The 23534-nt window shown below is 42.5% G+C and overlaps 2 protein-coding genes across 2 annotated transcripts; one reads left to right on the top strand and one right to left on the bottom strand.

Moving 5' to 3' along the window:
- The first annotated feature begins 1652 nt into the window (after window positions 1–1652).
- On the top strand, window positions 1653–4754 carry LOC135530067 (gastrula zinc finger protein XlCGF17.1-like). The gene is made up of 2 exons (XM_064958454.1): window positions 1653–2105; window positions 3577–4754. Exons 1-2 carry the CDS (start codon window positions 1835–1837, stop codon window positions 4158–4160), a joined length of 855 nt encoding a protein of 284 aa, XP_064814526.1. The 5' UTR covers window positions 1653–1834; the 3' UTR covers window positions 4161–4754.
- A 6336-nt stretch (window positions 4755–11090) lies between these two features.
- On the bottom strand, window positions 11091–15088 carry LOC135530065 (zinc finger protein 436-like). The gene is made up of 2 exons (XM_064958452.1): window positions 14256–15088; window positions 11091–12295 (listed from the first exon to the last, which is right to left on the bottom strand). Exons 1-2 carry the CDS (start codon window positions 14689–14691, stop codon window positions 11565–11567), a joined length of 1167 nt encoding a protein of 388 aa, XP_064814524.1. The 5' UTR covers window positions 14692–15088; the 3' UTR covers window positions 11091–11564.
- Window positions 15089–23534: the final 8446 nt, after the last annotated feature.

Raw genomic sequence — 23534 nt, 5'->3', positions numbered from 1 at the left:
TCGGTAGAGGCGAAGGTCTAAAGCCATGCGTCCTCCGAAACACGGCCCTGCCAAACCACACGGCTTCTTGACACACTGCTCGCTTAACCCGGAAGCCAGCAGCACCAATGTGTCGGAGGAAACACATGACAACTGGTGCCCACAGGAGTCACTAGAGCGCGATGGGACAAGGACATCCCGACTGGCCAAACTCTCCCCTAAACCAGACGACGCTGGGCCAATTGTGCACCGACACATGGGTCTCTCGGGGATCGAACCCAGGCTGTGTGCCCTCTTCACGACTGGGATTGAACCCAGAGGCGCTGTTGTGCCCTCTTCACGACTGTGTTGGTGTGTCCACGATCAGCTCCTTTGTCTTGCTGACGTTGAGGGAGAGATTGTTGTGCTGGCACCAATAGGCTGTCTCATCGGTGATCAGGCCTACCACCGACATGTCGTCGGCAAACTTAATGATGGTGTTGGAGTTGTACACAGCCACGCGGGCGTGGGATAACAGGGAGTAGAGGAGAGGACTAAGCACGCACCCCTGAGGGGCCCCTGTGTTGAGGGTCAGCATGGTGGATGTGTTGTTGCCTACCCTTACCACCTGGGGCCGGTCCGTCAGGAAGTCCAGGATCCAGTTGCAGAGGGAGGTGTTCAGTCCCAGGGTCCTTAGCTTACCATATTTTTACCGTAGATATGCAGTATTTTTCTGCATCTGCTTCTAATTTTCAACGCCAAACCTACTACTAGTGTGGCCAAGCAGCTCTATTGTTATGCCATCTGACCTTTGTGATCAGCTGACGGTCACTCCTGTTTGCCCTCTCTTTGAGCTTTAGGCTAGAAGCTTGCTTTCAATGGGATTAGTGTGATTTTGCAGAAAATAAAAGCCCTATGCTAAAGAATATGTTTAAATTTGGCTCGAGGAGAATTAGCTTATTATAAAGTTGACCCTGCTCCCAAAGCACCATTATCATGTCTCCTGTCCTATGAGGAAATAGTGTGCTGGACCCACGGGTATACAAACATCCTTGACAAGTTTCGACTCAATAAGTTCACTTTTCTCTGTTCCATGGAGCAACCAAAACAGAGAATTGTGAGGTACTGGACAGGGGAGGCGTATTCAATGCCTCAGGATTGCTTTGCGACAAATGATTGGAATATGTTCAAAGACTTATCCACCCAAGACTCATCCATCAACATTGAGGAATATACAGTATATATATTCTGCAAACCCTACTGAGTATACTCCACAATACTTTTGCTGCAGCACCCACAATATGTTTTGCTTTATATAACCAATACACAATATGATTTTCATTGTGGCCATTTATTTTATCTTGGAACATGGTTTAAAAACCCATATTTAATGCAAATGTTACTTAAATATGAACAAATACGAATCATTGTTAATGTTTAGACAATTACTTATCATATATCATGAATAAATACAGGTTATTGACATAATGTTTAGACAATTACTTATCATATATCATGAATAAATACAGGTTATTGACACCTTTCCACTATCACTTGTGGGACTTTTATTTAGAAAATCTTCCAAAATTCCGTGACCCGGAAGTACTTTTTTTGTGTTGCTAACGGGACGCTGATCTAGTTATCAACCACGGTAGTTATCAACCACGGCTGCTGCTAGCCAAAATAGCTAAAACGTTAACGCTCATTAGACACTTTCGGTGTGTATTAGCCACTGTTTTAAACACACGTATGTTGTATATCTAGCTAATTGTCGCATTTAATTTTACGTTGCTAGTAGTCAGCTAGCTGGCAGGTTAAATTAGTAGTAGCACTTGACTTGTCATTAATGCTAACTAGCTAGCTAACATCCCCGACCATGAGCTCACAACGCTACTCTCCTCCTGCCGAAGAAGAGGAGGTCTGCTGGACGGTGAAAGAGGAGAAGGAAGAAGAGGCTGTCACCGTCAAAAAAGAAGTAGCGCGTGAGGCTGTAACAGTGAAAGAAGAGGAAGAAGCTTTCAGAGTGAAACAGGAAGAAGCGAAAGAGCGGGATGCAGATGTTGGAGTGGAAGGGGAGATCACTGTCACATTGGACGAGGAAGACGTTTTTGGAGTGGACGAAGAGAAGACTGGAAATCTGAACACCAGTAAGTAGCATCTTAAAAACAGGGCCACAAACTCTGCAGTTGTTGAACTAATGTCTGGTTTAAAAAAAAAGAGCACTCTACACTTGAATATGTTGTTCTGTACTTTAGGAATTGTTAAATCTATAAAGAGTGGTGGTCAACCAACAAAACGTTAATGGATTAAATGCTTAACATTATATTTTTCCAAATCTCTTTCTGTTGTGCTTTGCTCAGTCTCTACTCTTATACTCGACAACCCATGAGCAAATTATATATATTTTTAAAAAACCTGTTTTGAAGCGCTACAATCATTAGTGTTTTTATAATCTCAATGGTGTAATTAGGTCCTTCATATTTTAGCTGTAAGGTTTAGACAGACTGATCTGATTTAAAATATCTACGATACCACATCATATAACCAGTTATTACAACCAACTCATGTCTGATTTGCAAATGATGAAGAAAACCGAATCGAGACGAGGATTATTTTTGATCTGGATTAAATGTTGTAAAAAGAACTGGGCCACCAGTTATTTAATTGAAGCAAACAAGGCACAACGACTGTTCTTAGGCGTGTTGCGAAGCGGAGTGCCGGGGAAACAGCCCTAATTATTCATTTACAGGTTCTAGTAAAATGGTTAATATTATTATCTTGCATGGGATAAGAATGTCTCTTTTTCTTCTTCCAGTGGAGATTAGTTCATAAATTACCTGGCTGGGCTGTGGGACAGTGGAGATACAGTTGATACATTAACTGGCTGGGCTGTGGGACAGTGGAGATACAGTTGATAAATTACCTGGCTGGGCTGTGGGACAGTGGAGATTAGTTGATAAATTACCTGGCTGGGCTGTGGGACAGTGGAGATTAGTTGATAAATTACCTGGCTGGGCTGTGGGACAGTGGAGATTAGTTGATAAATTAACTGGCTGGGCTGTGGGACAGTGGAGATTAGTTGATAAATTACCTGGCTGGGCTGTGGGACAGTGGAGATTAGTTGATAAATTACCTGGCTGGGCTGTGGGACAGTGGAGATACAGTTGATAAATTACCTGGCTGGGCTGTGGGACAGTGGAGATTAGTTGATAAATTACCTGGCTGGGCTGTGGGACAGTGGAGATACAGTTGATACATTACCTGGCTGGGCTGTGGGACAGTGGAGATTAGTTGATAAATTACCTGGCTGGGCTGTGGGACAGTGGAGATTAGTTGATAAATTACCTGGCTGGGCTGTGGGACAGTGGAGATACAGTTGATAAATTAACTGGCTGGGCTGTGGGACAGTGGATGTACATGTAATTCAAATGGATAATTCAAATGGAACTGTTATTTATTATCATAAAAATAACTAGCACTTGTCAACCAATCAGCACCCAGGATCCAAACTATACTGAAGGCTCTAGTCTGGATTAAACCTCATAGGAAGACAGTTTAATCATGTGGAGATTTTTATTCAGGTCTCGCTGTTTAACCAAATGTTTTTTTCTTTGACAGGAGCGATATCAGACTGTCACTCTGACAGAGGAAAGAGTCCTTCAGGGGAACCCGATCCAGAGACGTCCAAACCAGTGAGGAGACACCACTGCTCCCAGTGTGGAAAGATATTTTCCAGGTTAAAGCACCTGAAAGAACATAAAAGAACGCACACAGGGGAGAAGCCTTATCATTGCTCCCAGTGTGGAAAGGGTTTTGGACACTTGGGGTATCTAAAAGTGCATGAAAGAACACACTCTGTAGAGAGGCCTTTTCAATGCTCTCAGTGTGGCCAGAGATTTATCCAGGCATCGCATCTGAAAGAGCACGAGAGAACACACACGGGAGATAAGCCTTTCCAATGTTCTCAGTGTAAAAAGAGTTATACCAAATTAGGGAACCTGAAAATGCATGCGAGAATACACACCGGAGAGAAGCCTTTCCACTGCTCCCTGTGTGAAAAGAGTTTTACCTATTTAGGGATACTGAAAAAGCATGAAATGACGCACACACGAGAGAAACCTTTCCAATGCTCCCAATGTGGGAAGAGTTTGACAGAACACACACAGGAGGGGAGAAGACCTAACGTTGTTAAGACCAGTTAAGGCCCCGGAATAACCACCTCCAAAATGATTAACCCCCTTGATAAAGATGTGTTTAAGATCAACAGTACAAGTACTGAGCTGAATATTGTATGCTGAAATTGTGTTTTTATACAAATACAATTGCTCAGAGAAAAATATTTTGTTTAACAAGTGAAAAAAAAAAAAAAAAACTTTTAACTTTCATTTATTGGCACCCGTAAAGATTCTTGTTAATTAAAATAAATCAAATCAAATCTACGTTAACATTGTGACGGGACATTTTTCTCTCTGTGTATCAGATTGTATGTTTAGAATAATGCCGCTCTGTACTTACATGGCCTGGTTCGGTTCATGCGACTGACTGACTGATTGTCAATGGGAGTAACCCATAAGCAATGTACTAACATGGCCCAGAACATTGTTCTGTGGGACAGAAGGAGTATCTCAGCCTCGTGAGGTATCAGTCAGTCACATGCAGGAACCAACGTTAATAATGTAAATCATGCTCATATAACTTGTTTGTGTAGCAGTATATAAGGACTGAAAGGGGAACGCCCTTTTCATCAAGCTTGGATTGAGTTTGTGAACCTCTCCGGGCCGTGATAATAAAGAGTGATTTGTTTAAAATTTTAATTCAGGTGTTGAATTTCCACCACAATATTTAAACTTTTTTTTTTGTTCATGGTTTCTTGTGTCACTGGGGTATAAAAGCGCCTGTATGTTATGTAAAACGCATGTATCTGCCATCACATTGACATGTGAGTCATTTAGCAGACTCTCTGATCCAGAGCCACTTACAGTAGTGAGTCATTTAGCAGACTCTGATCCAGAACCACTACAGTAGTGAGTCATTTAGCAGACTTTCTTATCCAGAGCCACTTACAGTAGTGAGTCATTTAGCAGACTCTCTTATCCAGAGACACTTACAGCAGTGAGTCATTTAGCAGATCTCTTATCCAGAGCCTCTACAGTAGTGAGTCATTTAGCAGACTCTCTTATCCAGAGCCTCTACAGTAGTGAGTCATTTAGCAACTCACTTATCCAGTAATGCCTCTACATGTAGTGAGTCACGGGAGCAGACTCTCTTATCCAGAGCCAAGTGTATCTGATCTCCAGGGAGGAGGCATAACTCACAAATGAAAAGATAAATCAGAGGAATGGTGCCACAGTTGGAAAATGATGAAGAATTTAAAATCTTGGAGCAGAGTCAACAAGTCTCTGTCCAATTAGAATTCCAGAACTTGGTCATCTTGGAGTCATGGTTCTCTGAATCTCCAATTGGAAAAATTCCAGAACTTGGTCATCTTGGAGTCACCAAGTCTCAATCTCCAATTAGAATTCCAGAACTTGGTCATCTTGGAGTCACCAAGTCTCAATCTCAATTAGAATTAGAATTCCAGAACTTGGTCATCTTGGGGTCACCAAGTCTCCAATCTCCAATTAGAATTCCAGAACTTGTCAGGGGTTGCCAGAAAAAAAAAATCTTTAGTGAGAGTAACCAGCACATAAACACCTAAACACCTGGGGATATTAAGCCACCTGGAGCTAAACAGAACTTGGTCATCTTGGGGTCTCTGAATCTGGTGATATGAAACAGGCTCTGGAGGTCTTTGGCTAGACACAGAAAAAAAGACACTTTAGTGAGAGTAACACACTAGCATGTAAACACCTAGCTAAACAGCGTGGGTGGAGCCAGTGGTGGGTTTGGCACTTGGATTGGAAAAGGGTATGAACAAAATGGAGGTCTTTGGCTAGACACACTAGGGTGGGTAGACACACTAGGGGTGGGTAGACACACTAGCGGTGGATAGACACACTAGCAGTCAGACACACTAGCGGTGGGTAGACACACTAGACACAAGGTGGGTAGACACACTAGCGGTGGGTAGACACACTAGCAGTGGGTAGACACACTAGCGGACACATAATGGATGCAGGTGGGTAGACACACTAGCGGTGGGTAGACACATTATTATTTACAAGACACACTAGACACACTAGCGGTGGGTAGACACATAGCGGACACACTAGCGGTGGGTAGACACAAGCGGTGGGTAGACACACTTGCCACATACACTGTCCATGTACACATTGCAGTAAAGAGAGCATATCTACTGCCCATATGGTGGGTATATATGATGTTATGGGGCTGTTCCACTGTCCATGTGGTCCTGAAGGCCTTTGTTCCAGTCAAGGCCACTGCCATGTAGAATTCACCAGTGTACCAGGAAATGTCCATGTAGTTTAATATCTGGTGTTCTGACAGGAGGCTGAAATGTAGTTCAAATGGATCAGTGTCCAGATAGGCCAATTCCTGTATTTAATATCATTGCAGTGTTAGGAGAGCAGGTCACTGTCCATGTAGTTTAATATATTAGTTTACAATGACAGGAACTGTTCATTGTTTTTGGGCAGCATTATGTGAGGTGTTATTATTATAAGGCAAATACTTTTTCACGCCATTGCCCACATACACTGTCCATGTAGTTTAATATCATTGCAGTGTTAGGAGAGCAGGCCACTGTCCATGTAGTTTAATATAATTGCAGTGTTAGGAGAGCAGGCCACTGCTCATGTAGTTTAATATCATTGCAGTGTTAGGAGAGCAGGCCACTGTCCATGTAGTTTAATATCATTGCAGTGTTAGGAGAGCAGGCCACTGTCCATGTAGTTTAATATCATTGCAGTGTTAGGAGAGCAGGCCACTGTCCATGTAGTTTAATATCATTGCAGTGTTAGGAGAGCAGGCCACTGTCCATGTAGTTTAATAGCATTGCAGTGTTAGGAGAGCAGGCCACTGTCCATGTAGTTTAATATCATTGCAGTGTTAGGAGAGCAGGGCACTGTCCATGTAGTTTAATATCATTGCAGTGTTAGGAGAGCAGGCCACTGTCCATGTAGTTTAATATCATTGCAGTGTTAGGAGAGCAGGGCACTGTCCATGTAGTTTAATAGCATTGCAGTGTTAGGAGAGCAGGCCACTGTCCATGTAGTATAATATCATTGAGGTGTTAGGAGAGCAGGCCACTGTCCATATAAACTCAGCAAAAAAACTGTGAACTGCGTTCATTTTCAGCAAAATTAACGTGTGTAAATATTTGTATGAACATAACAAGATTCAACAACTGAGACATAAACTGAACAAGTTCCACAGACATGTGACTAATAGAAATGGAATAAGGTGTCCCTGAACAAAGAGGGGGTCAAAATCAAAAGTAACAGTCAGTATCTGGTGTGGCCACCAGCTGCATTATGTACTGCAGTGCATCTCCTCCTCATGGACTGCACCAGATTTGCCAGTTCTTGCTGTGAGATGTTACCCCACTCTCCCACCAAGGAACCTGCAAGTTCCCGGACATTTCTGGGGGAATGACCCTAGCCCTCACCCTCCGATCCAAGAGAAGCCTGCAATGACAACAAGCTCAGTCCGATGATGCTGTGACACACCACCCCAGACCATGAATGACCCTCCACCTAGATCCCGCTCCAGAGTACAGGCCTCAGTGTAACTCTCATTCCTTCGACAATAAACACAAATCTGACCATCACGTCTGGTGAGACAAAAACACGACTTGTCAGTGAAGAGCACTTTTGCCAATCCTGTCTGGTCCAGCGACGGTGGGTTTGTGCCCAGAGGCGACGTTGTTGCCAGTGATGTCTAGTGAGGACCTGCCTTACAACAGGCCAACAAGCCCTCAGTCCAGCCTCTCTCAGCCTATTGCGGACAGTCTGAGAACTGATGGAGGGATTGTAAATTCCTGGTGTAACTCGGGCAGTTGTTGTTGCCATCCTGTATCTGTCCCGCAGGTGTGATGTTCGGATGTGCCGATCCTGTGCAGGTGTTGTTACACATGGTCTGCCACTGTGAGGACGATCAGCTGTCCGTCCTGTCTCCCTGTAGCGCTGTCTTAGACGTCACACAGTACAGACATTTATTTGCCCTGACCATATCTGCAGTCCTCATGTGTCCTTTCAGCATGCCTAAGGCACGTTCAAGCAGATGAGCAGGGACCCTGGGCATCTTTATTTTGGTGTTTTTCAGAGTCAGTAGAAAGGCCTCTTTAGTGTCCTAAGTTTTCATAACTGTGACCTTAATTGCCTACCATCTGTAAGCTGTTGGTGTCTTACCGGCCGTTCCACAGGTGCATGTTCATTAATTGTTTATGGTTCATTGAACAAGCATGGGAAACAGTGTTTAAACCCTTTACAATAAAGATCTGTAAAGTTATTTGATTTTTACAAATTATCTTTGAAATACAGGGTCCTGAAAAAGGGACGTTTCTTTTTTGCTGAGTTTAGATGTCTATAATGAACAGACTAGGTCTGTTCCCACATGGTGTAACAACACAGTAAAGTTGTACAGTACCAGTCAAAAGTTTGGACACACCTACTCATTCCAGGGTTTTTATTTATTTTTACTATTTTCTACATTTTAGAATAATAGTGAAGACATCAAAACTATGAAATCACACATAAGGAATCATGTGGTAACCAAAAAGTGCTAAACAAATCAAAATATATTTTATATTCTTCAAACCCTTCGCCTTGATGACAGCTTTTGCACACTCTTACAAGGAGCAAATGTGTAAAAACCCACTCCTCAGACTGTGGACTGTCCCCTCTTGCGCCAAGGAGAATTGCTAGCTTTGCGGTGGCGCTGACTGGTAAAACGATTCAGGAGGGTGGTCACGTGTGCTATCAAGACAGAGAAGTCCTGGGTTTGATCCTCGGTGTGAACCAAATCAGGACGAAGTGGTGTGCTACTCGCTACGCAACGACCATTACATTTACACATTTCACTTCACACGTCCACAAATTTACTGAATGAAAAAAAAAAGACTAAATTCAACTAATCAAGAAATGCAAATGATATGAATCTATTGAATACTTTACGTTAAATATCCAAATCAAATGATATGAATCTATTGAATACTTTACATAAAATATCCAAATCAAATGATATGAATCTATTGAATACTTTACGTAAAATATCCAAATCAAATGATATGAATCTTTTGAATACTTTACGTTAAATATCCAAATCAGATAACAAGCAATATGAGTGTTTGTACATGTATCAGATCAAAGGTAATAATTAAATACATTCTGAATTGAGCTAAAAAAAAAAAAAAAATAGGCAATTTTTTTTGTGACAAGCTAATATACACTGAGTATACAAAACATTAAGAACACCTGCTCTTAGGTGTTCACCTGCTTTCCAGGTGAGTCCAGGTGAAAGCTTTGATCCCGTATTGAGCTCACCAATATACATAGGCAGTTAGGAAAGCTAAGGCTAGCTTTTTCAAACAGAAATGTGCATCCTGTAGTACAAACTCAAAAAGTTCTGGGACACTGTAAAGTCCATGGAGAATAAGAGCACCTTCTCCCAGCTGCCCACTGCTCTGAGGCTAGGAAACACTGTCACTACCGATAAAATCCACAATAATCAGGAATTTCAAGAAGCATTTTTCTACGGATGGCCTGCATTCCACCTGGCTACCCCTACCCTGGTCAGCCCTGCACTCCCCACAGCAACTCGCCCAAGCCTTCCCCATTTCCTCCTTCTCCCAAATCCGTTCAGCTGATGTTCTGAAAGAGCTGCAAAATCTGGAAAACCTACGAATCAGCTGGGCTAGACAATCTGGATCCTCTAATTTCTAAAATGATCTGCCGAAATTGTTGCAACCGCTATTACTAGCCTATTCAACCTCTCATATCGTCTGAGATTCCCAAAGATTGAAAGCTGCCGCAGTCATCCCCCACTTCAAAGGGGGAGACACTCTAGACCCAAACTGCTACAGACCTATATCTATTCTACCCTGCCTATCTAAGGACGTCGAAAGCCAAGTTAACAAATAGATTACCGACCACTTCGAATCTCACCATACCTTCTCCGCTATGCAATCTGGTTTCAGAGCTGGTCATGGGTGAACCTCAGCCACGCTCAAGATCCTAAACGATATCTTAACTGCCATCGATAAGAAACATTACTGTGCAGCCCTATTCATTGATCTGGCCAAGGCTTTCGACTCTGTCAATCACAACATTCTTATTGGCAGACTCAACAGCCTTGGTTTCTCAAATGATTGCCAACCGCTTTGTCACCAAAGCCCCATATACTACCCACCACTGCGACCTGTATGCTCTCGTTGGCTAGCCCTCGCTTCATACTCATCGCCAAACCCACTGGCTCCAGGTCATCTACAAGTCTCTGCTAGATAAAGCCAATTCTTCCTTTGGCCGCCTCTCCTTCCAGTTCTCTGCTGCGAGTGACTGGAACGAACTGCAAAAATCTCTGAAGCTGGAGACTCTTACCTCCCTCACTAGCTTTAAGCACCAGCTGTCAGAGAAGCTCACAGATCACTGCACCTGTCGGTAGCTCATATGTAAATAGCCCATCCAACTACCTCATCCCCACACTGTATTTATTTTTTTTTTTTATCTTGCTCCTTTGCACCCCAGTATCTCTACTCGCACATTCATCTTCTGCACACCCTACCATTCCAGTGTTTAATTGCTATATTGTAATTACTTTGCCACCATGGCCTATTTATTGCCTTACCTCTCTTATCCTACCTCATTTGCACACACTGTATACAGATTTGTCTACTGTGTTATTGATTGTATGTTTGTTTATTCCATGTGTAACTCTGTGTTGTTGTATGTGCCGAACTGCTGTGCTTTATCTTGGCCAGGTCCCAGTTGTAAATGAGAACTTGTTCTCAACTGGCCTACCTGGTTAAATAAAGGTGGGGGAAACAATGTGTTCTATGTGTTGTGTGTGTTCTATGTGTTCTGTGTGTTATATGTGTTCTGTGTGTTATATGTGTTCTGTGTGTTCTGTGTGTTATATGTGTTTGTGTGTTCTATGTGTTCTATGTGTTCTGTTACCTGGTTAAATAAAGGTGGGGGAAAAAATGTGTTCTATGTGTTCTGTGTGTTATATGTGTTCTGTTACCTGGTTAAATAAAGGTGAAATTAAAAAAATAAAAGCGTGTTAAATCCACTTCAATTAGTTGAGATGATATGGAGGAGACAGGTTAACGACAACATTTTAAACCTGGATTGTGTGTACGCTCCATTCAGAGGGTGAATGGGCAAGACAAAAGATGTAATTGCCTATAGTCGTAGGTGCCAGGCTGGGTTTTTCAAGCTCAACAGTATCCCATGTGTATCAAGAACGGTTCACAACCCAAAGGACATCCAGCCAACTTGACACAACTATGGGAAGCATTGGAGTCAACATAGGCCAGCATCATAGAAGGCTTTCAACATCGTGTAGTCCCATGCCCCGGTGAACAGAGGCTGTTCTGAGGGCTAAATGGGGGGAGGGTGGAACTCTCTATTGGGAAGGTGATACTAATGTTTGGTGTACTCAGTGTACAATATGATTTCATGTGGCTTGAAGAAGAAACACATTCTAAGTCAAAAACACAAGTCGGAACACAGCCTCTCTATTCTCTCATGTGATTTCAGGTCCTCTGCCCGGGAAAATGTCTTTCCGCAATGAGAGCAGTGGTATGTCTTCTCCTCCTCCTCCTCCTCCTCCTTCCCCTCCTGTGTATTTGCATGTTTATCTCGATGTATTCTCACATGCCATTTCAGGTTCTTTGAACCAGTAAATCTCTTTCCACACTGGGAGCACTGGAAGGGCTTTTCTCCAGTGTGTATTCTCTCATGTGATTTCAGGTTCCCTAACTGGTTATAAGTCATTCCACATTGGGAGCATTGGTACGGCTTCTCTCCGGAGTGTATTCTCTTGTGTGTTTTCAGGTACCCTAACGTAGTAAATCTCTTTCCACACTGAGAGCATTGGCAGGTCTTCCTCACTGCTGTATGTATTTCTTCATGCTTATTGAGGTACCGTAACCAGGTAAAACTCTTTCCACACTTGGAACATTTAAAAGGCCTTTCTGCAGTGTGTGTCCTCTCATGCTGTTTCAGGTTCCCTAACATGGTAAATCTCTTTCCACACTGGGAGCATGGGTAGGGCTTCTCCCCTGTGTGCGTTCTCTTATGGTGTCTAAGGTGCCCTAACCACCAAAAACTCTTTCCACAGTGGGAGCAGTGATGTTTTCTTGCTGGTTTGGGAGTCTCTGAGTCTGGTGCCACTGAAGAACTCTTCCCGCTGTCAGAATGAGAATCTGGTCTCTCTCCTGCCAAAGACAAACAGAGTATTTAGCTAAATACTAAACAGAGACCTGAATGAAACCTCCACATGGTAAAACGGTCTTCCTATGAGGTTTAATCTAGACTAGATCTCTCAATAAAATACAGAGTGTGTAGTTAAACAGAAACCCGAATGAAACCTCCACATGATAAAACTATCTTCATATGAGGTTTAATCCAGACTGGTAATAACCTGAGGCCAGTTTTCATTTATTTTATTTTTTACTTGGTGGCCAATACAATACAAATAATAATACCACTCTAGAACCTTGCTTTCATAGAGACAGGTTTTTAGCTGATTGACCTTCTGTTCTAGGACCCATGTTTTAGTACTTAGAAATGAAACTATTGTGAACCGAAAACATTCATATATTGAAATTGTTACACGATTTGTCATTTAGAAGACAACTCTTATCCAGAACAATTAGGGGTTAAGTACCTTGCTCAAGGGCACATTCACATATTTTTCACCTAGTTGGCTCGGGATTCGAACCAGCAACCTTTCGGTTACTAGCCCAATGCTCTTAACTTGAAGCAAATGATGGACTCTGTCCAGGACTCTATATTTAATGCTCCACTCCATCCACAGCGACTGATGGACAAGACTCTGTCCAGGACTCTATATTTAATGATGGACAAGACTCTGTCCAGGACTCTCCACTCCATCCACAGCGACTGATGGACAAGACTCTGTCCAGGACTCTATATTTAATGCTCCACATCATCCACAGCGACTGATGGACAAGACTCTGTACAGGACTCTATATTTAATGCTCCACTCCATCCACAGCGACTGATGGACAAGACTCTGTCCAGGACTCTATATTTAATGCTCCACATCATCCACAGCGACCGATGGACAAGACTCTGTCCAGGACTCTCCATGTATCAAACCCATTTTGTTGGTGGCCCCTACTCTTTGCATCTTTAACCATCTCTACAGTACCATCAATACTTTAAAACTAATTATTTGAAGTTTTTCTATACATGTTAATATTTGTATCTACTTTTTAAAGTAAATACCTGCAGTCAACTTGCGCAATGCGTTAGAGGAGATAGAACAGATCGCGTATCTCATGTCACATTATTTGACATTATGAATCTTTAGCGTCGTTCCCCAGAACAGTTGAGCCAGTCACATTATTTGACATTATGAATCTTTAGCGTAGTTCCTCAGAACAGTTGAGCCGGTCACATTATTTGACATTATGAATCTTTAGCGTCGTAGTTCCTCAGAACAGTTGAGCCGGTCACATTATTTGACATTATGAATCTTTAGCGTAGTTCCCCAGAACAGTTGAGCCGGTCACATTATTTGACATTCTGAATCTTTAGCGTCGTTCCCCAGAACAGTTGAGCCGGTCACATTATTTGACATTATGAATCTTTAGCGTCGTTCCCCAGAACAGTTGAGCCGGTCACATTATTTGACATTATGAATCTTTAGCGTCGTTCCTCAGAACAGTTGAGCCGGTCAGGTGTTTGTTTGTAAATACCAAGGGAGAAAGCGGGGGCTGGTGAATCCAGCTGTGTATTGCCAGGGGTCCCGTTTTATATATAGAATGATCAGGGATGTGCAAATATAGTGCAACACATTTGGCGGAAAAAAATTGCTTAATTTCTATCAGATGACAAAAGAAGTTCAATGCTATTTGGCTGGCAGCCACACAAGTAAATGAGCCTACACCTGCATTGCTTGCTTTTTGGGGTTTTAGGCTGGGTTTCTGTACAGCACTTTGAGATATCAGCTGATGTACGAAGGGCTATATAAATACATTTGATTTAATAGATTAAACAACAGGGTCGTTCCAGATGAATGAAGTGAGAACCAGTTGAATAGACTAAACAGCTGGGTCGTTCAGTGGAATGCCTGACCCTTTAAAACTATACTTTGATTCCATAACTGCAGACAGAGTTTATGCCCCTGTTTTTTGAGATCGTACTTACTGGTGTCAATCAGATCTTCAGTCTCCTCTTCCACTATAAAAGGTTCTTCCTCTCCTTTCACTAGAACATCCTCTTCTTTCAATGTAATAGCCTCCTCCTCTTCCTCCTTTATTATTTTGAAATCTTCTTCCTCCTCTTCTTCTTTCACTGTGACTTCCTCCTCCTCCCTGAACACTGCATCCTCTTCTTCCTCTCCTTTCACTCTAATATCCTCCTCTTCTTCACCTTCCTCTCCTTTCACTCTAATATCCTCCTCTTCTTTACCTTCCTCTCCTTTCACTCTAATATCCTCCTCTTCTTCACCTTCCTCTCCTTTCACTCTAATATCCTCCTCTTCTTCTTCTTCTTTTACGATAATGTTCAGCCCCAGAGCTTCTTTCTCCGTCCAGCAGACATCCTCTTCTTTAGAAGTGGGGGAGTAGTTTAGTGAGCTCATGGTCGGGGACGTTAACTAGGTAGATAGAATTAACCTTAGGTTAGTTGCTAATGCTAACTTAGCAAGCCACCTACCCGACAAAACAACGTAACAGCTTCCTCTTCCTTCTCCTCTTTCACGGGAGCTTCTTTCTCCGTCCAGCAGACCTCCTCTTTAGAAGGTGGGGGAGTAAATTACTGAGCTCATGGTCGGCGATGTTAGCTCGCTCGATAGCATTGGCTGTTTAGCATTAGCTAAAATAGCTAGCTAACTATGTGAAATAAAACAGGTTAACACGTAGACATGTGCGTGTGTTTAAAAAACAAACAGTGTCTAATATACACAGAACGTGTCTCGAATTCGACTACGTCTAGCAAGTTGCCCAAATCCACCCTTACCAGGCTTGTTGTGAACCAAAGAAGCGTACCGTCCGTCCACTGGTTTATACGTCACACAGCATCCCTCCACATAAAATACACACGTCGCCATCTGCTGACTGGAGTGGGTGATGCGGCTGAGGTAAAAAAACAAAACACCAAAGAATACAGAGATTCGATCCATTTCTAATAAGCAAATATGCTTTCCAAACATGCCAGAAGGCAATCTAAAACAATGTAGTTAGAAGCTCTGGTTCGGCGCTATCAACTAGTGTCGGTGATGAACTGGTAGTCTCTTCTTCAAATCACAAGCAGTTTCCTTTACACACTTTGCCATCCACTGGGAATATATTACATATTGTTGTATTAGGTTTTCACCCAAATAAATTCAATTCAATTCAAAGCTGAGTGACGTCGAGGCATAAATGTTAAGTCCAGTGTACATTTATGAATGTATCTGCAACATACAGTATGTCATATCATATTACCTTGGTCTACCTTTATAAATGTTTGGTCCAGTGTTTTTATGAAGCAGATACTGTGGCAGCATCATGCTGTAGGGTGTTAATTATGTCATATCATATCTACCTTGGTCTACCTTTATAAATGTTTGGTCCAGTGTTTTTCAGCAGGTGGTGGGAGACTAGTCAGGATCGAGGCAAAGATGATACCTATGTCAAAGGTCACTGTGGCACCATTTATGGGGAAGCATGGTGGTGGCAGCATTATGCTGTGGGGTGGTCATCAGCAGCAGGTACTGGGAGACTAGTCAGGATCGAGGCAAAGATGATACCTAGGTCAAAGGTCATCATATTACCTTGGTCACCATTTATAAATGTCAGGTCCAGTGTGGGGTTCATCAGCAGCAGATACTGGGAGACTAGTCAGGATCGAGGCAAAGATGAACGGAGAGATCCTTGATGAAAACCTGCTCCAGAGAGCTCAGGACCTCAGACTGCGCCACACCCACAATAACATCTGCTAAACACGTGTATGTGACCAATTACATTTGGTTTGATTTTAAAGTGCTGAGTAAAGGGTCTGAATACTCATGTAAATGTAATAAATTAGCAAACATTTCCAAAAACCTGTTTTTGCTATGTCATTATGATATGGAGTGTAGATTGATGAGGGGAAAAAAAAAACAATTTAATACATATTTGAATAAGGCTATAACGTAACAAAATGTGGAAAGGTCAAAGGGTCTGACTACTTTCCGAAGGCCCTGTATTTAACATTATTAATGTGACCAGTGATTCCATGTCCATGTAAATAGATAGGGCAGCAGCCTCTAAGGTGCAGGGTGGAGGAACCGGGTGGTTGCCGGCCAGTATATGTATGTATACAACATGTCTCCGATCCATTGGCCTAAATAGCGCCCTATCAAACCAATATGTGCTTTGATGTATGACGCTACGTACCAAAAACAGGACGGGTCAAAGGAAAATGGACAATATGGAATGAAGGCTTCCTACTGTTCGGTAGTTTCACTCCGTGGACAAAATTGTCATGATAATCAGTGTTTTCGAGTTTGTATTTGTACATTTTGGACGAGCTGATCCTAGCGGAGTAGAAGGTATGTTTTTTCTTTTTTTTTGCGAACAGGCTCAAGATTACTTATGAACTTGGGGAATGGATCTTCCTGTCAGCTCCTATTGTTTCCCAGCCTCTCTTTCCTCGTCCTCCTGGGTTTTGGTCCTGATCCTGTAACCTCCTACCCGAGCCTGCCTGCCGTCCTGTACCTTCGCCTTACCCTGGATTGTCGACCCCTGCCTGCCTTGACCTGTCTTTGCCTGCCCCTGTTGTTACAATAATAAACATTGTTACTTCGACAGTCTGCATCGGGGTCTTACCTTGATTCTTGATAAAGCCGGTTATAGTTTGTAAGTGATAGTGCACCCGCTGCTTATGCACGCCTGTTCTAGCTAGGCTTGTAAGTGTTTATGTCGCACATGGCTAGTGGAACACCGACAGACAATGCCGAACCATCAATCCATGGTGGAGTCACCCTTACCAAAAGGTATTGCAGTAAGAGTGTATTATAACTGCAGTATGCAGAAAATAATGCATCAAAAATAACACCGTGGAACGTAATTACTGCAGTTTCCAAACTGCAACCTTTGTCAGGGCAGAACCACATATTTAATTTGTGCTGAAATCCAAATGAAGGAATAGTTATCTTGCAAACTCAGCAGGCAGGTGTGAAGTAGGCATCTCTATTTTATTACATTATTACTTGTCATTAATGTGATCTTTGGTGTGCTTTATCAATGCACAAGCACCTTTTTCACCAATCCTATCGATAAAATAGTTACTTATTTATACTAAAGTTTTACTGTGTGTGAAAACATGTAATGTGATCAGTATTTTTATATTTAAAAAATTAACAGTTTTATTTATTAAATATTTATATCAGTCTTCCTCAAATTAAATGGGACAATGACGCAATCTTTGCGAGAGGGAGGAAATTCGATTTTCATTCGTCCTCAAGTCGCAGCTCAGACACCTGATTCAGGATAAGTGGAGTTAGTCTAAGCCTGAGTTAGTTAGCCCTGCCCCAGACCAGGTTAGTCCTGAGTTAGCCTGCCCCAGACCAGGTTAGTCCTGAGTTAGCTGCCCCAGACCAGGTTAGTCCCAGACCAGGTTAGTTCTGAGTTAGCCTGCCCCAGACCAGGTTAGTCCTGCCACAGAGTTAGCCTGCCCCAGACCAGGTTAGTCCTGGAGTTAGCCTGCCCCAGACCAGGTTAGTCCTGAGTTAGCCTGCACCAGACCAGGTTAGTCCTGAGTTAGCCTGCCCCAGACCAGGTTAGTCCTGAGTTAGCCTGCCCCAGACCAGGTTAGTCCTGAGTTAGCCTGCCCCAGACCAGGTTAGTCCTGAGTTAGCCTGCCCCAGACCAGGTTAGTCCTGAGTTAGCCTGCCACAGACCAGGTTAGTCCTGAGTTAGCCTGCCACAGACCAGGTTAGTCCTGAGTTAGCCTGCCCCAGACCAGGTTAGTCCTGAGTTAGCCTGCCCCAGACCAGGTTAGTCCTGAGTTAGCCTGCCCCAGACCAGGTTAGTCCTGAGTTAGCCTGCCCCAGACCAGGTTAGTCCTGAGTTAGCCTGCCCCAGACCAGGTTAGTCCTGAGTTAGCCTGCCCCAGACCAGGTTAGTCCTGAGTTAGCCTGCCACAGACCAGGTTAGTCCTGAGTTACAGACCAGGTTAGTCCTGAGTTAGCCTGCCACAGACCAGGTTAGTCCTGAGTTAGCCTGCCCCAGACCAGGTGACCAGATCTGAAGGATTCCTTACAATAGAAATGTACCTGGCTTAAAGGTGAGCCACATTCGTGTGACTGGTTATCTCGAGTTGAACTCCAGAGTTAACCACTAAATTACCCTAGGTTATCCTGAGTTAACTCCTCAAACCTAATTCATAGTATCGGGTTCAGGACTAATAACGCCAATATAACTGCATGTTTTACAGAATAATTTTTTATTTATATTTTTATCGATTGAGATATAGCTTATATGATGTCTAGCTACTTCTGAAGCACATGCTGTGCCCGAGAAACGAGTTGATTAAAAATACCAAGAATATTGAGACAAATCAGTAATTTGTGTAATATTAGGTTTTTACACGATGTAAAAGCAACATTTCCTATTGAGATGCGGAACATAGAACACGGTCTCTTTCAGAACGTTTGTGACGACCAAGAGATCTGTCATTCATACATTGCTATGATCTCCTGAAGAAGCTTTCCCGTTTCCAACCTTTCTGTGCCCCCAAATGTTTGAATGTACTAATAAAGTTAACAGGTTGTTATCTACATGGCTAATGTGGTAACAAACATGACTGAACAACCAACATGTAAAAGAAAATTATTTACAGCCCGCGAGAAGTTTTAGAACAGCAAGCGACGTGGTTTATGAATGGAAAATGCGCCCCCCCAATACGTGACAGGAATTGTAAAAAATCCTGTTTGGTTTAGAAATGTGCAGTTTTCGCTGTAGTAATGGTGCTAGCACGACGCTAATGAATCTGTACTCAGGAAACAACAGCACAGCGAAGCTTTATCATTACAAAAAGCATTTATCTGGGTGATATTTTTTTATAGGCGCACTGGTGCTCCTGAATTAAAATTCCAGGTCGCACAGGACGATATTAAGGAGCATGTGCGACTGAAACGGGGGGTGGGGGTATTTATTGTCTCATCTAGGGTGGTGGAACGCCAGGACCTGTCCTGTTTTCCTCTAGGCAGACTTAGACCTGAGTGATATACAACAACTGCAGAGAGTTAGAGTTCGCCAGCTACCTTTTATTATTTTGAAAAGGGACGCTAGAAATGGGCATGGTCTGAAAAACGCATATCTAAATTGAGATTTTTGAATGAACCAGAAAATCCATAGTTATTTCTGGTTCTTTATCAAAGATAGATGGCTAGCCCTTATTGATCCTGCCTTGCAGTACACCCCTCTCAATATTAACATGTACATTATGAATAAATACTGTTGGAATTAGATTCGTACGTTTTTCTGAGTCTGTACATTTGTTTATTTTTTTTTCACACACACATACACAATGCAAACACAAGAGGAAATATATCACATTTAACTAGATAGCACTTGATTAACACACAGAGAAAATACACAAAGACAGAGTTCTAAAAAGTTATAATTTATTTAAAAAGCATTACAACTGACCTACTCTATATTGAAACAGATATACTCACTCTATGTCCAATTCATGTTAAAAAAACATTGAGTTCACTTTGTACAATTTGATTTCGTGTGGCATAAACAGTCAGTCAAAAATATGAGACAAGTGTTGGAGCACTGTATGTGTTAACTCATTAATTAACTGATGTATTATTGTTAAATATCTCTTTCCACACTGGGAGCAGTGGTAAGGCATTTCCCCTGTGTCTGCTACCTCGTGGTCTTTCAGGTTCCCTAACCAGGTAAATATCTTTCCAATATATATTTCTCTGCAATGTGGATTATTTCAAGGCTTTTCTGCGGAGTGTGTCAACTCATGTTTTTTCAGGTATCTTGACTGTGTGAAACTCTTTCCACACTGGGAACAGGGGTGAGGCTTCTCTTTTATGTGTGTCCACTCATGTGTTTTCAGGCCCCATAACTGGATAAAACTCTTTCCACACAGAGAGCAGTGGAAATGCTTCTCTCCTTTGTGTAATATCATATGTTTTGTCAGGCCCCCTAACTGAGTAAAACTCTTCCCACACAGGGAGCAGTGGAAGGGCTTTTCTCCTGTGTGAATTCTCTCATGTGCTTTCAGGTGCCCCAAACGGGTAAAACGCTTTCCACAATGTGAGCAGTGGAAGGGCTTTTCTCCTCTGTGCATGCTCTCATGTCCTTTCAGGCTTCCTAAATGGGTAAAACGCTTTCCACAAAGTGAGCAGTGGAAGGGCTTTTTCTCCTGTGTGCATTCTCTCATGTTCCTTCAGGCTCCCTAATTGGGTAAAACTCTTTCCACAATCGGAGCAGCGGAAAGGCTTCTCTCCTCTGTGCCTTCTCTCATCCATTTGCAGGTGCCATAACCGGGTAAAACTCTTTCCACATTGGGAGCAGTGGAAAGGCTTTTCTCCTGTGTGTATCATCTCATGTCGTTTCAGGCTAAATAACCTGGTAAAACTCTTTCCACACTGGGAACAGTGGTAAGTCTCCTCTCCTGCGTGTATTCCTTCATGCCTTTTCAAGGACCCTAACCGGGTAAAACTCTTTCCACACTGGGAGCAGTGGTGTCGTCTTACTGGTTTGGATGTCTCTGGCTCTGGTTCCTCTGAGTCTGGTCTTTCACCTGCTAAAGAAAACCAGTATGTGTATTTAACAGAGAGACCTGAATGAAACCTCCACATGAAACAACTGTCTTCCTATGAGGTTGAATCCTAACCACATCCCTCAATAACCTGAGGCCAGTTTTCAAACAATACTTACATTTTAAAAAGTCTTATAGCAGAGCACTATAATCATAGAAATGGGGGACTATAGTATTTACATCAATGTCATAGGCTGCATTTGATCCATTGTTATGAATGTTTTGTTGGTGGCCCACTCTTTGATGGTAAACACATCTTACATTGTGGCTTTAAACGGATATTGCGAGATTCTGGCAACTCGTGTTAGCGCAATGACTGAAAGAACAGGTATGCTAGCAGATGCTAGTTAGCATTGTCTGTGAAACTACCTCTAACTTCCTTCATACTGCACGGCAGTCTACAGGTATGCTAGTGGATGCTAGTTAGCATTGTCTAGTGAAACTACCTCTAACTTCCTTCATACTGCACGGCAGTCTACAGGTATGCTAGCGGATGCTAGTTAGAGGTAGTTTCACTAGACAATGCTGAAACTTCCTTCATATACTGCACGGCAGAGACAGACAAAATGGATTCACGAGTTCATCTGACATTGGGTCCGGTGCCTTCAGAAAGTATTCATACCCCTTGACTTGTTCCACATGTTGTTGTGTTACAGCCTGAATACAAAATGTATTAAATAAAACATTCTAATTCATCCACACACAGTACCCTGTAATGACATCACAATACCCCGTAATGACATCACAATACCCCATAGTGACATCACAATACCCCATCATGACATCACAATACCCTATAATGACAAAGTGAAAACATGTTTTTAGACATTTTTGCACATTGATTGATAATGAAATACAGAAATATCTAAATTTACATAAGTTTTCCAACCCCCCGAGGCAATACATGTTAAAATCACCTTTGACAGCGATTACATCTGTGAGTTTTTCTGGGTAAGTCTGTCAAGTTGGTTTTTGATCATTGCTAAACAGCCATTTTAAAGTCTTACAACAGATTTTCAATCCGATTTAAGTCAAAACTGTAACAACGCCACTCAGGAAGATTCAATGTAGTCTTGGTAAGCAAGTCCAGTGTAGCTTTTCTGAATGCTGGAAACACTTGGCTACTCGGTTTGTTGTTTTTGATTTTAAAAAACGAAGTTAGATCATAAATACTGGACTTGTTTTTGCACGGATTCTGCAAATATTTATTGTTCCGGAATCCTGCTTAATTAAAGGGGGAAGTTGACCCACAAACACCTGTGGGTCCTTTATAACACCTGGCTGTATGTCAGGATCCCAGACAGTTTTTAGGTACATTGTTTGAGTATTTAGAGCATAATAATAAATACACAATGAGTAACGATAACATGGCTGTATACACAGGGGTACCAGTACTGAGTTGATGTGTAGGAGTACGAGGTAATAACATGGCTGTATACACAGAGTACCAGTACTGAGTTGATGTGTAGGGGTACGAGGTAATAACATGGCTGGGTACACAGAGTACCAGTACTGAGTTGATGTGTAGGGGTATGTGAGGTAATAACATGGCTGTATACACAGAGTACCAGTACTGAGTTGATGTGTAGGGGTACGAGGTAATAACATGGCTGTATACACAGAGTACCAGTACTGAGTTGATGTGTAGGGGTACGAGGTAGTTGATGTGTAGGGGTACTAGGTAATAACATGGCTGTATACACAGAGTACCAGTACTGAGTTGATGTGTAGGGGTACGAGGTAATAACATGGCTGTATACACAGAGTACCAGTACTGAGTTGATGTGTAGGGGTACGAGGTAATAGCATGGCTGTATACACAGAGTACCAGTACTGAGTTGATGTAGGGGTAGGTAATAACATGGGTATACACAGGGGTACCAGTACTGAGTTGATGTGTAGGGGTAAGAGGTAATAACATGGTTGTATACACAGAGTACCAGTACTGAGTTGATGTGTAGGGGTGAGGTGTAATAGCATGGTTGTATTGATGAGTAGGGGTACTGAGTTGATGTGTAGGGGTACTAGGTAGTTGATGTGTAGGGGTAAGAGGTAATAACATGGCTGTATACACAGAGTACCAGTACTGAGTTGATGTGTAGGGGTACTAGGTAGTTGATGTGTAGGGGTACTAGGTAGTTGATGTGTAGGGGTACTAGGTAATAATACTGTATACACACAGAGTCCATGGTATATAATGCTGAGTGACACTGTGAAAACCTAATCAAGCCCAGCTGTTGTAGTGAAACTCAACAAGATGGTTGCTACTAGGTAGATGTTTATACACAAGTCCATGGTCTAACTAATGCTGAGTGACACTGTGAATTGCTTAGTAACTGTAATTGTTTTATGTTTAATAATAACATTAAATTGTGAATAAGACAATTTAACTACAATGTTATTTATTGAAAATATTATTCGTATAGGACGCTATGAGCCTCAGCTTCCTGGAATCCAATGAGGCTGCTGCTGCTGTTGTGGTAGTTAGATATAACTGCTGCCACGTCGTTGGCCTTGACCTAGATGTTCTCCCCTCAACATCCACTCCAGGGTGAGGACCCATCGTTGGCCTTGACCTAGATGTTCTCCCCTCAACATCCACTCCAGGGTGAGGACCCGTCGTTGGCCTTGACCTAGATGTTCTCCCTCAGCATCCACTCCAGGGTGAGGACT

Source organism: Oncorhynchus masou, unplaced genomic scaffold, assembly GCF_036934945.1.
Source record: "Oncorhynchus masou masou isolate Uvic2021 unplaced genomic scaffold, UVic_Omas_1.1 unplaced_scaffold_1246, whole genome shotgun sequence".
Classification (NCBI taxonomy): domain Eukaryota; kingdom Metazoa; phylum Chordata; class Actinopteri; order Salmoniformes; family Salmonidae; genus Oncorhynchus; species Oncorhynchus masou.
This window is presented reverse-complemented; position numbering and strand designations above follow the sequence as displayed.